The following is an 18148-nucleotide window of genomic DNA, read 5'->3' as shown; positions in this document are numbered from 1 at the left end:
GGAGTGTTCCCATTCACTGACCACAAGCAGAAAGCATGAGGACAGGAGGCCTGGAGATGAGGGAAGAGAGCAGGGACGGCAGGCCGAAGCAGAGGGAAGAGGATGGGAGGCCGAAGAGGACAGGAGGCCGAGGGAAAAGAGCAGAGGATGGGAGGCCGAAGGAGAGAGAAGAGGGCAGAGGACCGGAGGCCGGGGGAAGAGAGCTGAGGACTCGAGGCCGAAGGAGAGAGCAGAGGGCAGCGGATGGGAGGCCGGGGGAAGAGAGAAGAGGGCAGGGGACGGGAGGCCGGGGGAAGAGAGAAGAGGGCTGGTGGACGGGAGGCCGGGGGAAGAGAGAGAAGAGGGCAGAGGACGGGAGGCGGGGGAAGAGGGCAGGGGGACAGGAGGCCGGGGGAGAGAGAAGAGGGCAGGGGGACGGGAGGCCGGGGGGAGAGAGAAGAGGGCAGAGGACGGGAGGCTGGGGGAGAGAGAAGAGGGCAGAGGACGGGAGGCTGGGGGAGAGAGAAGAGGGCAGAGGACGGGAGGCTGGGGGAGAGAGAAGAGGGCAGAGGACGGGAGGCTGGGGGAGAGAGAAGAGGGCAGAGGACGGGAGGCTGGGGGAGAGAGAAGAGGGCAGAGGACGGGAGGCTGGGGGAGAGAGAAGAGGGCAGAGGACAGGAGGCCGGACTATGTGTGCACTGAATGCTCATCTGCTCTGTGTTCCAGGTTTGGGCTGCCGGCGTACAGGAGGTTCAGCAGCGGCAACACCTACCCCACCATACCCCTCACCGCCCCCTTGCCTGGGGTGCCCAAGCCAGTGTTTGCCAGAGTAGACGGACAGGAGAAGTACGAGACCAAGGTCACCACCCTGGAGAACGGCTTACGTGTCGCTTCCCAGAACAAATTTGGACAGTTCTGTACGGTTGGACGTAAGTGGCACTAGGAGACGCATGTGTTATGTCTGAGGGTGTGGAGCATCAGAAGCCAGGGTACGAATAGTGAGCGCAGCTCTGGAGTATAATACAGGATCAGTAATATATGTACACAGTGACTGCACCAGCAGAATAGTGAGTGCAGCTCTGGAGTATAATACAGGGTGTAACTCAGGATCAGTACAGGATATGTAATGTAATGTATGGACACAGTGACTGTACCAGCAGAATAGTGAGTGCAGCTCTGGAGTATAATACTGGATGTAATGAGGATCAGTACAGGATCAGTAATGTAATATATGTACACAGTGACTGCACCAGCAGAATAGTGAGTGCAGCTCTGGAGTATAATACAGGAGGTAACTCAGGATCAGTAATGTATGTACACAGTGACTGCACCAGCAGAATAGTGAGTGCAGCTCTGGAGTATAATGCAGGATGTAACTCAGGATCAGTACAGGATCAGTAATGTAATGTATGTACACAGTGACTGCACCAGAAGAATAGTGAGTGCAGCTCTGGAGTATAATACAGGATGTAACTCAGGATCAGTACAGGATTAGTAATGTAATGTATGTACACAGTGACTGAACCAGCAGAATAGTGAGTGCTGCTCTGGTGTATAATACATGATGTAACTCAGAATCAGTACAGGATTAGTAATGTAATGTATGTACACAGTGACTGAACCAGCAGAATAGTGAGTGCAGCTCTGGAGTATAATACAGGATGTAACTCAGAATCAGTACAGGATCAGTAATGTAATGTATGTGCACAGTGACTGCACCAGCAGAATAGTGAGTGCAGCTCTGGAGTATAATACAGGATGTAACTCAGAATCAGTACAGGATCAGTAATGTAATGTATGTGCACAGTGACTGCACCAGCAGAATAGTGAGTGCAGCTCTGGAGTATAATACAGGGGTTTAGGGGTCATTGGGCCTTTTCTATGAGGAATAGTTTAGTTCTTGCATACTTCTTTTTGCTGTATTTTCATTTCTTTTTGTGTTTTTGTTTCAGTTCTCATCAATTCAGGCTCCAGACATGAAACCAAGTATCTCAGCGGCATCTCTCACTTTCTGGAGAAACTCGCCTTCTCTGTATGTAGATCGTCTTCAAATTGTTCTCATTGATTTTGTAAGGGGATAGGAATACAATACATGCGAGGAAAATGATAAAATGACAATACAAAGAAAAGTATCCTATAATAAGGAAAGGAGGGAAGTGGGTATAAGGGAATGACAAGGAAAGAGGAAAGGAAATTAAACAAAGGAAGAACTGAATAAGACCAACTGAGCCTGCTATAGCCATAATGAAGTGGAGACAAAGAAGAATATCTGTGAAAGTAGGTTAATGAAGGTTTCTGTGTTTCAAGCACTAGTGGAGACGGAAGAGACTCTTAAATTGGGAGGGAAAATGTTATTCCAGAGAGACCACACTATTTTATATTTCAAGATTGAATTATTTCTTATTGGATATGAAAATTCTAACCCATTGTTTGATGTGAGTGTATGTACATCTTCCAGGCGGCCGCCATGATGTCTGATAATTGTGTGATGGAGTATAGTATTGCAGACTGGCGCTTATATAGGCATCATTTTCATATTTTTTTTCTCCACTCCTCTTCGTTCATCCTCTCCTGACATTACTTATAACAGTTTTTATTTTTCACTTCTCCATCGTCACCTCTGTATGGTGCTTCTTTTTATGGTACGACTAGTATTATGTAATGTCGCCATTTAATCCTCTTGCCCTTTTAGTTGTTTCATAAGTACTAAGGTGACAGATGTGGGGGAATAGTTCTTTATTTGGTCTACAGTTGTCATGGCAACCCATTGACCACTAAGGGGTTAAAATGTCAGGATCGTTCCAATCTCCTGTCTCGGCAGGTACAAGTCACGTATGAGGTTCTGCCTGCGGAGCCCACTACCAGGCATGTCATGTATAGACTTGTTAGTAAGGGGTTAAAGGGACGCAGATCATGGTGCGAGTGGATGGAATCTGCTATTCTCTGTTATCAGCCATTTCAGCCTCTATATAGTCTGAATTTTGTGTCACTTGAAAGGACAAGTGACTAGATGCAGTGACTTCGCTGCCGCCATGATTACGACTTTGTCCCTTACCCCCCGGTGCTGAGAGAGATGCATCCACTTACGTGTGACCGGTGTCCGCCGCTCAGGACGACGGGGACAGAATACAGACAGGGGCACTAGGGCTTCTTGTGAATGTTACCTATACAATACACCTTCATTTATAACTCCTAAAGGGTATTTTTCCCTCCCACCCTCCATATAGTCCACAGCACGGTTTGGCAGTAAGGATGAAATTCTCCTGACGCTGGAAAAACATGGCGGCATTTGTGACTGTCAGACCTCCAGGTAAGCACCAAGGCACGAGGAATGTAGCCCAGATCAGACGGCTTAATGTCATCATGTGTGATTTAAAAAATATATTAGAAGAAAGAAGTTGGTGCTGAAAACTGTCAGCAAGCCGGTTAATTGCTCAATATCTAATTGTGTGCCCTATTTTTTCCCAAAGGCTGTGCGCCCACTATGCGTTTTTTAAGCGTTTCTGCAGCGGCCCTTCCACCGCGGAAACACTTAACACTAGGACTACTGGACTCGTGACCCCGCCTAGAACTACTGAAAGGAGCCATTTTGACTCCTTGCTTGTTTTCGTTTATTTTTAGAGTTTCATTTGTGGTTATTTATTAATAATTATATTTTTTGTAATGTATTATTATTGTGAGATCCAACAGTAATGCTTTTGATTGTTTTTTTTCTGCTTTTCTTATTTTTCTACAGAAAATAACAATAATTATAATAGACGTTTTTCAAACATTTTTTTTTATTCAAGTGCACACATATAAACAACAACTGAAGAACAAAAAGCAGAGAAAATGTAGGTGGAGGAGCATAAAAATGAAAATATGGCGCAGAATTCACCTTCTAAACATTTGGTGTTTCGCATTTTAGGCATTGCCTTTGATTTATGGCAGTACATTGCCCACACAAAGACTTACCACAAGTCTTACAATTTCCGACAGATCTATTTTTCTTGCACTTTTCTTTGATCTGGCAAAATTTTGTTTGAACCATCACTTCTGAGCATGTAGAAACTTGGGACGTGGAACCCTTTTCCCTATCTGTGACATAAGGACCACTCAACTCTCTCACAAGCGTTTGCAAAAATGCCTTGCGTGACATTTTTTGGTGGGTAATCTCCTTGAATATTATCCATGCATTTATACCCGCAAAGTCTAAGGCATTTTCAAATGCATGAACAGGCCATCTCCTTGTGCATGTTCGTGTGGTATATTTTCGTGCCATCTGATCCACTACATCTACTCCATATTTTGTTTCATTGTAAAACTTTACCGTTTCTGGAGTTTTTTTAGCGGAATCAGACGCAACAACAACATCTGGATGGACGGAACTCAAAATGACAACATTTTTGTTGGGCTTTCCTTGATATACTGTAAGTGTAAAATTGTCTTCATTTCTAAACACTTTAGTGTTGTACAATTCCTCTTTCATGGATTTTATTTCTTTAGGCACTTCTCGCCTTATCTTGTTCAGTGTTCCCACGATGGTTGTTCCTTTGCTTTTTAGCTGTTTAGCTAATTTTACTGAAGTAAAATAATTATCGGTTGTAACATTGCGACCTTTTTTCAAAAACGGGTCCAATAACTTCATTACCACATGGTCAGCTAAACGGTCCTCAGCACGGCGTGTGTCATCTTTGCCTAGATAAGGGAAGCCATTTGCCAGATATTTGCTCCTCTTATCAACAGCTAGCCAATATTTGTGGCCATATTTATCTGGTTTGGAAGGCATGTACTGCGTGAATGGACACCTAGTTTTGCTTGGGAAAAGTTGCTCTTCCACCGTTATGTATGGGCCAGGTTTGTAACACGCAATACAATTTTCAATAAACCTGTCCCACACAGTAGAAAATAGAGCAAACTTGTCCGTTTGCAGTCTCTCCGATCGAGTAGATTTCTCATCAAATCTGAGAAACCTCATAATTTCAACAAAGCGGTCCCTAGACATTGTCGCTTTGCAAAACGGTATTCCCCAGTCATTACACCAAATACTGCTAATCGAGTGACGGTTTGTGCCAGATATTCCACGAGCATAGAATATCGCAATGAATGCATCTAGCTCCTCATCAGATAGAGTAAACTGTAAATTATTGTTCCTGCATGCTTCTGCAAGCGTACAGTTCTTTATATGTGTCAATATATATGAATCAAAAAATAAACGCCATGCGCTCAAAGGACTATCGATAATGATATTTCTTCTGGCGTATCCTGTAGGGCCAGGTGCTTCTCGTAGAATATTTTGGCTGTCACGCCTACCAGGCAAGTGTTCTCCAATTTCAACAGGTTTCCATTGAATACCATCCGCTGAAACTAGTATTCCTTCAGATTCGCCTTCTCTGGTGTTTGTTGTTGCATTACCTTCGCCGCCATCGTTATCTGTTGTTCTTTCATTTCTGGGACGTTTTGCTGATTTTTTCTGTCCACGACCAGGAGGATGGTCACGAGGCAACATAACTGCATGAGCCCGATCCCCAGTTGATGTGCTTGGAATATCTGTAAAAAAGTTGATGAATATTTAGAATTTTTGTTTTGTAAGGGTCCATGCACACTGGCTGGATTAGCGGCGGAATATCCGACCGGATATTCTCACCACAATCCGGCCCGTACCTGCCCGCTCAGGTACAGAGCGGAGTTTCATACCTGAAGCTCCGCTCCGAACCCCGGGCTGGAGCCGCTGTCTGGGACGGAGCCGTGCTCGCGCGTAAGCAAGCGCTGCTCTGTCCCTGACAGCGGCTCCAGCCCGGGGTTCGGAGCGGAGCTTCAGGCATGAGCGGGCAGGTACGGCCTGTATTGCAGCAAGAATATCCAGATGGCTATTCAGCCAGAATTCTGCTAGTGTGCACAGGCCCTAACTCAGTGTGTGGAAGAACAAATAAATACACATAACTACTTACCTTCTGGATTTGTTCCTTCTGAGTCTTCAGATTCACTTGATATGTTCTGAGGAATGAAATCTTCATCACTGTCAGAATCAAATACATGTTCCTGCAATTCGGATTCCGATTCATCCTCCGGTATGGATTGCAAAGTAGCCAGAATATCCTGAGGCTTTATCAAACGTCTTCTCTCCATATTCCTCACAAATTCCATAACTCTATATAGTTCCCTGCTGAAAAATAGAAATGAAATGAAAACTAAAAGAAATAACTGTTCTGCCACCTTCAAAAGTAGGTGGGCTGAATCAGTTGACAGACAGCTAAACTATTTCATAACAATTCATACCTGTATGAGTCTTCAGAGCTCGTATGTCTGCGTCTGTTCTCTTTGTCTCTTCAGCTGAACTGAAAGTAAAGTTACTATCCAGAATACTGTCTCCTGCTAGGACCTTAGAAAAACACCACCCTTCATTAACATAAGATAAGAGCCTAGAGTAAACAAGCTATTTTGTTCAGCATTACACAGTAATACAAGCAGGTAAAACACAAGGAAAATGTGAAAAGTTGACATGTAAATTGAACTACATCTATATGAACATCAGGGTAAATAAGACAGAGTGAAAAAATTATGCACAAAACTTTATAGCAACATTTAGTGACAAAAGGACCTCAAAATATAGTAGGGAGTCAAAATGACTCCCTTCAGTAGTTCTTGGTAAATTTTGAAAAAAAACGCGCAAATTTTTCACCAAAATTATTTATTCTCACAAAATCTTTTTTCACATCATATTTGAGGAAAAGTCACCGAGTTTCAAGCCGGAATTCTGAAAAATGTAGTCACAGAAGAGAAATAAAAAACGAAAGGAGTCAAAATGACTCCATCAGTAGTTCTAGTGTTAAATGCTTGGTAGAAGGTCTGCCATGTTCCCCAATGATAATCCGCATGTGCTGTGCACATGCTGCGGAAATTTCCTCTGCGGATTATCATTGCTGAAAAATCTGCAGCACGTCTATTAATTTTGCGGAAACGCGACGTAATTGCAGCCTTGCATTGAATCGCATAATATCCACATGACTACATGTGCACATGCGGATATTAAGCGATTCAATGTGCGGATGGTACCGGGGTCTGGAGAAGAGGAGACTCTCCTCCAGACCCGGGTACCATAGTACCTGTAGTTAAAAAATAATTAAAATAAAAAAACAAACATTATACTCATCCTCTGATGGCCCCGGTCTCCTGTACGGTGCGTCCGGTGTCTTCGGCGGCTCGCAGTGGTGTAAAAGGACCTTCCATGGCGTCATTTAGTCATGTGACAGGTCACACGACCGCCGAGTGGTCGCGTGACCTGTCACATTACTAAATGACGTCATGGAAGGTCCTTTTACACCACTGCGAGCCGGAGAAGGAAATCGGGGGCCATCGGAAGGCGAGTATAATGGTTTTTTTTATTATTTTTCACCATTTTATTCTTTTTTTCACTATTGATGCTGCATTTGCAGCATCGTAACTTGGTCACACTACTGTGATGCTAAAAGCGCTTGACAACCCGCATGCGGAAATGCATGTGAAGAACGCTTCACATCCGCATGTCCCTGGCAGGAAAACGCATGTACAATCCGCATGCGTTTTTTCTGCCAGGTAGATGCAGAAAAAATCCGGAGCATTTCTGCTTTGTGGGCACATAGCCAAACCGTTTTTCAAGTAAATGTTCAGTACAGATTAATGTAATCCGGTCCATCATTAGCCTACTTGTTGATGGTTTCCATGCAGGAAGCGATTATTATTTTAATGATCCATGAAATAAATGTGTATGTTATACATTCTTAAGTATTCCATAGTGAGATAATGCCATAAGTACAATAGATCAGTCATCAGCAGCATGTTGATTGATTCTGTAAAGCCAGAGTGTATATTTGTACACTGCTGTTTTACAATGTGTAATTTGATAACGTATTTTCCATGTTAAAAGACTAGAATGAGAAAAGAGATGCCCAGGATTGTAATTTTTAGTTTTCTTAGAAATAGTGCCACTTTTGTCCACAGGCGGTGTTTGGTATTGCAGGTCAATCCAATAATTAGTGCTTGTGTAAGGCTGTGACATGTGGATAACATGTTCTTGCTGTCTTCTTTCAGGGACACCACAATGTATGCAGTATCTGCAGATGCCAAAGGCCTGGACACTGTGGTCAGTCTGTTGTCAGAAGTAGTCCTACAGCCGCGGTTGTCAGGTAGAGACCCTTCATCTTGTTGCTCTGCTTCCTATTTCATTAGGTGTTTATATATTGTGCGCCTCCAACAGTAACCTGTAATGTGCGGCTAGACCTGCACAGAGTGGAGGTGGCGGTTTTGCCTCCCGATGTCCATTCTTGCCTAAATGAACATAGTACGGGGTGCAGCCGTGTACCTCCAGCACTAGGTCTCCAACCACAGACCTGAACGCTGAACCCGCTGTGGAATAGAAATGGCCATTTTGTCTTCAGACTTTAAAGGAAAAGTGTCATCAGAAATGACGTTTTAAAAAAAATAATAAGATTTTTTATGTTAAATGTATTTTTTTTATTGTTGTTTTTACATTTCTGTATCACTATATCAGAATTTTTACAATTTTCACACCAGCCACGTGGCCTAATACTACAGTAGACTTGTACATCCTGTTCTGTGCAGATGACTTTTCATCACAGGCAGGATTATAATGACTTTATACACAGTAGGTAACATAGGATCAACCATTCACAATAGGGGATGTCACAGCTCACCTCCTCCTCCTGTACAACGACTGATAACACCTCTACAGGTGCATCTCACTAAATTAGAATATCATCCAAAAGTTAATTTATTTCAGTTCTTCAATACAAAAAGTGAAACTCCTTATATAGCGTCATTACAAACAGTGATCTATTTCAAGTGTTTATTTCTGTTAATGTTGATGATTATGGCTTACAGCCAATGAAAACACAAAGTCATTATCTCAGTAAATTAGAATACTTTATAACAGCTTGAAAAATGTTTTTAAAATCCGAAATGTCCTACTGAAATGTATGATCAGTAAATGCCCTCAATACTTGGTCGGGGCTCCTTTTGCATCAATTACTGCATCAATGCGGCAATGTGGCATGGAGGCGATCAGCCTGTGGCACTGCTGAGGTGTTATGGAAGCCCAGGTTTGATAGCAGCCTTCAGCTCGTCTGCATTGTTGGGTCTGGGGTCTCATCTTCCTCTTGACAATACCCCATAGATTCTCTATAATAGATTATCTATGGGGTTAAGGTCAGGCGAGTTTGCTGCCAATCAAGCACAGTGATACTGTTGTGTAAACCAGGTATTGGTACTTTTGGCAGTGTGGACAGGGGCCAAGTCCTGCTGGAGAATGACATTTCCATCTCCAAAAAGCTTGTCGGCAGAGGGAAGCATGAAGTGCTGTAAAATGTCCTGGTAGACGGCTGCGCTGACTTTGGTCTTGATAAAACACAGTGGACCTACACCAGCAGATGACATGGCTCCCCAAACCATCACTGATTGTGGAGACTTCACACTAGACCTCAAGCAGCTTGGATTGTGGCCTCGCCACTCTTCCTCCAGACTCTGAGACCTTGTGGAGTGTGTCAATGACTGCCTTCTGGACATCTGTCAAGTCAGCAGTCTTCCCCATGATTGTGGAGCCTACTGAAACAGACTAAGGAACCTTTTTAAACGCATCGGAAGCCTTTGCAGGTGTTAATTATTCTAGTTTACAAAGATAATGACTTGTGTTTTCATTGGCTGTAATCCATAATAATCAACATTAACAGAAATAAACACTTGAAATAGATCCCTCTGTGTGTAATGACTCTATATAATGAGTTTCACTTTTTGTATAGAAGAACTGAAATAAATTAACTTTTTGATGATATTCTAATTTAGCGAGATGCACCTGTATATACAGTAGATAACATAGGATCCACCATCCACAATAGGTGATGTCACAGCTTACCTCCTCCTGTATAATGACCTATCCTCAGTTTATACTATATGCTATGTCTGTAGAAATACATTCGGTGAAGGAGGTAGGAGTGTAAGATTTGGTGCAGCAGCCAGTTATCTTCACATTCTCTTTCCTGCTTGTGTATTGTGTGTGGGTATAGACATACTGTAAGTGTCATATGAGCTTTGCACATCCTGATGTTTTATCGTTAGGTGGTTTTGTACAATTTATGCTCTACTTGGGTCAGAAAAACATAAACCTATATGCGTTTTTACAAGACATTACGCTGTGATACAAAGTGGCATAAAGGCATCAGTGTCCCAGGTGGCCACCAGTGCTCAGTGAATATGTTCGAAATCCGATCTCCAAAACTTTAAGTTCGACACGAATGTGGCACATTCGGATTCGTGATCGGAAAGACTGACAAAATTTGTTGAATTCGGGAAAATCGGTAACGTTCGGCGAATTTACGTGATTGCGGGGCAACTACAGCGTTTTTTACAGTTTTGCTAGCATAGTGCTTGTGTATGATGAGTGGGGAGACGTGACAGATGAGTGGGGGGCTGGTGAAAGCTCAGAACAGGTCAGATCAGCAGCACGCTGTTTTTTTCCTGTAGGCGGTAACTTTAAGTCAGGAAAGCGCGGCTAGCCAATCAGAGCGCAGGAAGCATCCACAGTGTCCCAGACACAAGGGCTTCTGCAATTGACTGCTGAAATCACATGTCCTCTCCATATAAAAACCAGCCATGTTCCGTCAGCGCCATTTTATGCATGTCGCTGCTCCTGCACCCAGCTATGGTGTAAAGAGAGAGATGGGAACTTCTGTGGAAGTCAAATAGTGTAGATAAGTCCTGTGCTGTGTACCTGTTCAATCAACCTTGCAGAACTTTTTTTTTGTTTTTGTGCAATTACTGAGATTCTGACAAAGAGCAGGGCCTATGGCTTAGAACAATGTTGTGCACCAGTTGTACTGTCTGTGCTCCATGCAGACCTTCAATCTATTTTTGCACTTGCTGATATGATAAAGCTAGCAAGTCCTTGTAGGCCACTTTTTGTTTTTGTGGGGTTGAAATTCAGCTATCTGCAGAGCTTCTGAGTGCAGAGCACAAAAAACTTTTTTTTCATTTACTAATGTGATAGTGCAAGCTGTGTTAGCCCAGTCTGTCATTTTTTTTGGTGGGTGAACTTCAGCTGTATGCACAGTAAAACAAATAGATTTTTTCTGCTACTAGGCAGAGTCCACCAAAGATTTTTTTTGTCACAAACGTGATGCACTCTGCTAATAGCCACATACTATTTTAGTGGCGGTGAAATTCAGCTGTATGCAGAGCTCATGCAGAGTAAAAAAAAATCTATTTTTTACTGTGACTGACGTGATACAGCAGGCTAGATCGGAGTTTGACATATATTGGAGCATATATTCTATGTTATACAGGCCTCACCCACAGTCAAAAAATAGTTTCTTCTGTTGCTAACGTCATACACTAGGGGACAGCTCATGGTGCCAAGGGAGGGTGGTTCACTGCGATCGAGGGGAGGTTAGCAATACCAGAAAAACTGTTAGTGGAGGCGAGAAACAAATGGAAGAGGTGATGGGCGACCAACAGTCAGAACATGAAGAGGATAATCATCCCCTCTCTGTTCGTGTTTGTGGGAGGGAACGGAGGAAACAAGCATCAGAATTACCCAGCCACCAACATTGCATGGGCTTGAACCTCAGGAAAGAGCCTGACATATGAATGCGTTCTTGCTGCACTATCTGCAACATGATCCCCGTATAGTTATGATTCAAAATAGTTCTGACGACTGGGTTGCCACTCTCTTAGATCCACATTATAAGAGTAAATTTTGGCAGATGCTTCCCACCCTGGAAAGGGACCCGCGAACGCTGGAGTATTGAAACATGCTTTTACACAACCTTAACATAGGTTTTCCCCAAACCAGCAGTGAGGCACACAGAGTTCATCGCAGCTCTACACTTCCAACCTCCGGCACGTCAATTCGTCAACTCCAAAATATTAGCAGCAGCAGTAGTGTAAGTGGCAGAAGCAATTTCTGAGAGTCCCTTCACACATTTTTTAGACCAGCTCGTGCACCTGCACAACAGAGTACAAGTCAGACACGTAGTGAACGACTGAAGAGGATGGTGCACTCCATCTGCTGGGTTGGCTGTACTGGAAGAGATTTTGGTTCCTAATTCTACAATTTCTACTGTAGTGAAATTAATTCCACTTTGCTGGTGTCTGCCACTAATTTTTTGAAATGTGGAGAATCCTGATTGTGTCTCCATCTATGGGTTTGGCTGTAGTGGAAAAGGTTTCTGTCTCCATTAAACTACTTATACTCTGGTGAAATTGATGCCACTTTGCTGGTGTCTGCCACTAATTTTTGGAAATGTAGGGAATCCTGATAGGGTCTCCATCTACTGGGTTGGCTGTAGGGGAAGAGGTGTCGTTCCTAATTCTACAATTTGTACTCTACTGAAATTGATGCCACTTTGGTGGTTTTAGGTCCTAATTTTTTGAAATGGCTGTAAGGGAAGAGGTTTCTATCTCCATCAAACTGATTCTACTCTGGTGAAATTGATGACACTTTGTTGGTGTTAGGCCCTAACTTAGGGAAATGTGAACATTCCTGGTTAGGTTTCCATTTCCTAGGTTGGTCGTAGTGGAAGAGGTTTTGGCCTCCATCCATTTCTATAGTTATACTGTAGTGAAATTAATTATTTGATGCAGATATTGTTCTCCACACAGGGGTACACAAACATGATAAACTCAAAATTGGTTTTCAATAAACAATCATCAGCCGTCCCATCAAACGCATCTGCTGCTGCTTCCTCCTCCTCTGTTACCACGCCAAGTATTGTCACGCAGGGTCTCTGACCGCAGAACCTATGGTTGTATACTCGCTCCAGTCAGGCTGAGTGACAGCCCGTCAGCTATAACAGAAGTGGACATGCTTGCTGTGTTTGTTTCACCGAACACACCGCATGTTTCTCAATCCACCATAACATGTCCCCCTGCACCTCACTGACGGTCCAGCAGTTTGTCCGGTTCACCGTACTCCTCCCTCTCTCAGCACTGCAGCCAGCCCTTAGTCCCGCAGTTGTGGTCACGTAAAAGATTGTTTACTCCTACACATGACAAAGCTAAGTGGTTGAACTCCACCATCTCCAATCTGTAGGCCACGGAAATGGTAGTCTTAAGCCCTAATTTTTTTAAATGTGGACAGTTCTGATTGTGTCTCCATCTGCTGGGTTGGCTGTAGTGTTAGTGGTGTCGGTTTCCATTATACTACTTAAACTCTAGTGAAATTGATGCCACTTTGGTGGTTTTAGGCCCTAATTTATTAAAATCTGAACACTCCTGATTGGGGCTCCATTTACTGGGTTGTGCTGTAGGGGAGGAGGTTTCTGTCTCCATTAAACTACTTCTACTCTGGTGAAATTGATGCCAATTTGGTGGTGTCAGGCCCTAATTTAGGGAAATGTAAACACTTCTGATTGAGTCTCCATCTACTGGGTTGGCTGTAGTGGAAGAGGTTTCGGTCCTAATTACACTTTTTCTACTGCAGTGAAATTGATGCCACTTTGCTGGTGTCTGCCACTAATTTTTGTAAATGTGGAGAATCCTGGGGCATGACCTAGCACTCCATGTGAGCAGACTGCTTTCATCCTGATTTTATCCGGTTAAAAGTACCTTCAGAGTACCTATACCGATGGCAGAAGATCGCAGGAACCGGCCCTGACGTGCGGTGTAACTGAGGACTGCGGCAATGGTGAGAAGAAGGCAGAGGGACGCGGGAGAAGGGAGCCAGGTCCATGATGGTGCCGACAGTGAGGAGGCAGTGGAGAAATCCGCTGCAGCTAATGCAGCATACACAAAGAGGCTTGAAATTGCTGCTAAACTTGAAAGATTTGCGTGGATGGACGGAGCAGCACAGGAGGTGGCCGAAGGGGATGAGGAGGAGACTGGGGAGAAACTGGATGGAGAAGATCTGGAGGACTATGCAGTACAGGAGGGGCTAGAGGGAGAGGAGAGATGACAGGAGCAGGAAAGCATGATGCAGGAGACTTCTGAGGAGCCTGTAGTAGCGGAGCCCACAATGAGGGACATATATGATCTGGCTAAGTTTTGCAAAACTAGCCTTACAAAGAGAGTGGACGGTATAAAGGAGGAAATGATCAATATGAAGGCAGCCATTAACAAGGCTGATAACAGAGTGGGGGTGGTGGAAGAAACAGTGAGCACACTGGAGGACCAGCTCTCTAAGCTGCAGAAGTCCTATACCCAATGGCTGCAGCGGTGTGCCATGCTGACTGATAAAAATGACGATTTGGAAAACCGCTCCAAGTGGAACAATGTGCGGCTGGTGGGTATCCCTGAAAAGGCAGAAGGGACTGATCCTACAGCATTTGTTGAGGACTGGCTCCACAATAAAATTGGCGCTAACAATCTGACCAAACTGTTTGCAGTGGAGAGAGCACACCGTGCTCCCATGAGGCCCTGCCCTCCGGGTTCCTTCCCCCGTACCATCCTGGCCAGGATTCTTAAGTATAGTGATAGACATATCCTACGGAAGGCAAAAATGGCTAAGGATATGAGTATTAATGGCCAAACAGTATCCATATACCCCGACTACTCGGCTGAGGTTCAGAAGCAAAGAATGCGGTATGGTCGGGTGAAGAAAAGGCTGAGAGATATGGAACTGGCGTACTCTACTTTGTATCCTGCTAAGCTCAGGGTTGTGGCCCTGGGATCTGTTCATTTTTTTCCAACTCTGGAGGAGGCCACCAAGTGGCTGGACTTGAACGAGAAAAAGATCAGAGCTGGTAAAGGAAGGGAGAAGTGAGAAAACGCGCTGAGAGACTTGTCGAGCCATATACTTGTGAAGGAGGAAAGATGGATGATGCTGTTATATAGAGACTTTTTTTTCCTGCGTTCTAGTTATCATGGACAATGGAGGGACTTTAGATGATAGCACATATAAGCGGAGGAGAAATGGAGGGATTGAAAGTAATTCACGGTTTTGAGATAACGTCTGTAAGTTTCCTAGGTATAGAGTCACCTACTCTCTGGTTTAGAGGGGAGAAACACATTGGAAGTCTTTGGTAACGGTTTGTTATGTTCAACAACAGTGGGGAGGGACGGGGGAGGCCCTTCAGGCTATGGGTTGGTTATAGGGGTTCTTGGGAGAAGTATTGTCCTCTACGGGATTGGGAATGGATACGTATAGGGAAATATGATGGGTGATAAGATTAAAATTCTTAATTGGAATGTGAGCGGATTGTCTGATGGAAAACGAAGAGCGGCGATTATGGACTATAGGAAGGAGGGACCAGATGTGATATGCCTTCAAGAGACGCATATGATTAAGGAGAAAGTGGAGGTGTTGAAGAGAAGATGGATCGGGAGGGCATATCACTCCATGTACTCCTCATATGCCAGGGGGGTCTCGTTGGTGGGTGCGTCCACACCCTTTGAGGAAATTGAAAGCCATATCGACATTGAAGGCCAATACATTTTTGTAATCCTGTAAAATTTATGAACAATTGTTATGTATAGTGGCCATGTACATACCACCTCCGTACTCGGGGAAGAAGATCCAGGAGGTGATAGAGTTGTACAAAAGGGATATGGGACTACCGTTATTAATTATTGGCGATTTTAATAATGTGATGGATGAGGGATGGGATAGGCATAAACAGTGAATAGGAAAAGGTGGCCAGAAATTGACATCATTTGGGAACTATGTGAAAGAGCTTGGAATGGTAGACCTGTGGAGGGTAAAGAATGAGGATGTGGTGTGTTACTCCTGCTACTCATGAATCTCTCTTGCTAGTTGGTTTAGCGCTGGGTAGTGAATTGTTGACACAATTGATTTGTGGAGTGGAATATCTCCCGAGAGTGTTCTCGGACCATAAACCTCTGGAACTGCTTATTAAAAAGACGGGGGGAAGATCTAGACAGGGGTGCAGGTGGAGGCTTCATCCACTATGGCTGGAACATATTAATATGGAAGCAATAAAGGGTAAGTTAGACGAATATTGGCAGATCAATGAAGGTAGTGCTGATAGGCGAGTGGTGTGGGATGCCATGGAGGCATATTTGAGGGGTCTTCTGTTTCGAGAAATTTCTAGATGTAAGTCTAAAACTAATTCGGAAGACAGGGCAGTGATGCAGGCTTTGGAAAGGGTGGAAAAGGAACTGATAGTGAACCCATCAGTGGAGAGTCAGAACGGGCTCAAGGAAGCTCAGAAGGGAGTCAACGAACTATAGAGAGGAAAAGAGCTTTCCAGAAGACACGATTCTGTGGCGGCAGCACAGAGGGAATCCTCATTTGTATACAAGCTGAAGACGGAAGAGGGGATGGAGGTGGTGGATACGGAAGATATGCTGGAAAATTTTAGACTGTTTTATGAGCAGCTATATTCTTCTGAATCAGGAGCCTCATCAGCAGATATGGAAGGGTTTCTTGGGGCAGCGGGACTCCCTAGGATTGCAGAGAGTGACAGGAGGAGACTGGAAGAGCCTGTAACACAGGAGGAGGTTGAAACAGCTATAATGTCTATGACAAATAATAGGGCTCCAGGGGCGGACGGACTCCCGGGTGAGATCTATAAACGGTTAAGATGGTAGCACCTAGACTAAAGGTGTTCTTTGAGGAGACTTTGGAATGTGGTGCTCTGCCGTTGTCCATGAGGGATGCTGTGGTAGTGGTTATCCCTAAGGAAGGTAGAGACCCGAAGTTGGCAGAATACTACAGGCCCATTTAGTTGCTGACGGTGGATGTTAAAATTCTGGCCAAAATTATGGCAAACCGACTGGTGAGTGTGATGCAAGATCTTATCCACCCCGATCAATCCGGATTTATGCCGGGTAGGTCTACAGCAATAAACATACGTAGACTCTTAATTCGCAGCTGCCGTCAGATAACCAGGGTCGTAGGGTGGTAGTGTCACTGGATGCACGTAAAGCATTCAACAGCGTCGAATGGAGCTATCTTTGGAAGGTGTTGGAGTGCTTGGGACTTGGACCAACCTTCATATCGTGGATACGGCTTTTGTACACATCCCCAACTGATAGGGTCAGGGTTAATGGGCAGACATCCATACAATTCGCTCTTCATAGGGGGACCAGACAGGGGTGTCCGCTGCTCTTTGCGTTGGCCGTGGAGCCCTTGGCGCAGACAATTAGAGAGGCAGCCTCGGTCAAGGGGTATAAGTATGGATCTATAGAGGAAAAAATAGCTTTATACGCAGATGATGTGCTGCTTTTCCTGGAAGACCCTGATGAGTCTTTGCGGGGTGTGATGAGCATTCTTGGGAGATTTGGGGCTATGTCAGGCCTGGAAATCAGTTGGGAGAAATCCAACATTCTAGCTGTGGACGGTAGTGGTGAAGACCTTAGGATAGAGGGGGATGGTAGTAGGGTGGCTTTAGCGCGGCAGTTCAAGTACCTGGGCATTTAGGTATCGCTCCCGCTCTCGAGCTATATAGACCTGAATCTGATCCCACTACTGGGTAAGTTCAGAAGCAAAGTGGGGGCCTGGTATAGATTACATCTATCAGTGGTGGGAAGGACATATCTGATTAAAATGGTGCTGATGCCCCAGGTGTTGTACGTGCTGCACAATATCCCCATATGGTTACCGAAACGGTTGTTCCGTACAATCAATTCTATATTTAAGGATCTTATATGGGGGAAAAAACAACTGAGGATTAGACTGGAAATATTACAGAGGCCCAAAGATGAAGGGGGGGTTGGCACTCCCGAGCCCGTGGGTTTACTATCTAGCAGCTCAGGGTCAACAGCTGAGGGGATTGAGAGAGACAGAGCGCACGGGTTCGGTGTGGCGGATATGGACTCGGGTACTGGGGAGAGATCCATTGGTTCAAGGACTGGAGGCTGGTAGTTTTAGGAAACTGGGACTGTCATGCCCCACTCTGGCCCTGATACACAAGGTATGGGAGGAGATTAAAATGATTAGGGGAGTGGAGGCCCTGACTAATTATTCACCTATATGGCAAAATGGAAAACTGCTGGAGTTTGACAAAATAGGGGAATTTAAAAACTGGACGAGGATAGGAATTCAATACATGGCCCAATTACAGGACTCGCGAGGACTAGTGACTTTTCAGAAACTACAGGAGGAATACGAGTTATCTGAGATCTGTAGGTTGCAGTATAGACAGTTCTGTCATGCTTACATAGTGCAGGGTAAGACGGTTTCTATGAGGGTCCAAAAAGACATATTGGTGGACTATGTGTGTAGTGATGGGGGAACAAAAGG

The 18148-nt window shown here is 44.4% G+C and overlaps 1 protein-coding gene across 1 annotated transcript in view; it reads left to right on the top strand.

Annotated features, from left to right (window-relative positions):
* The window catches only part of PMPCA (peptidase, mitochondrial processing subunit alpha), a 47650-nt gene that overhangs the window by 470 nt on the left and 29032 nt on the right, over window positions 1-18148 (top strand). The window contains exons 2-5 of the mRNA XM_073640164.1: window positions 706-908; window positions 1932-2011; window positions 3207-3289; window positions 8029-8123. Coding sequence (XP_073496265.1) covers window positions 706-908; window positions 1932-2011; window positions 3207-3289; window positions 8029-8123 — 461 coding nt within the window. The remainder of the gene's footprint in view (window positions 1-705; window positions 909-1931; window positions 2012-3206; window positions 3290-8028; window positions 8124-18148) is intronic.

Source organism: Phyllobates terribilis, unplaced genomic scaffold, assembly GCF_046119375.1.
Source record: "Phyllobates terribilis strain yellow unplaced genomic scaffold, ASM4611937v1 Scaffold_7__3_contigs__length_470593459, whole genome shotgun sequence".
Lineage (NCBI taxonomy): Eukaryota > Metazoa > Chordata > Amphibia > Anura > Dendrobatidae > Phyllobates > Phyllobates terribilis.
The sequence above is the reverse complement of the archived record's forward strand: the minus strand, read 5'-3'. Positions and strand labels throughout refer to the sequence as shown.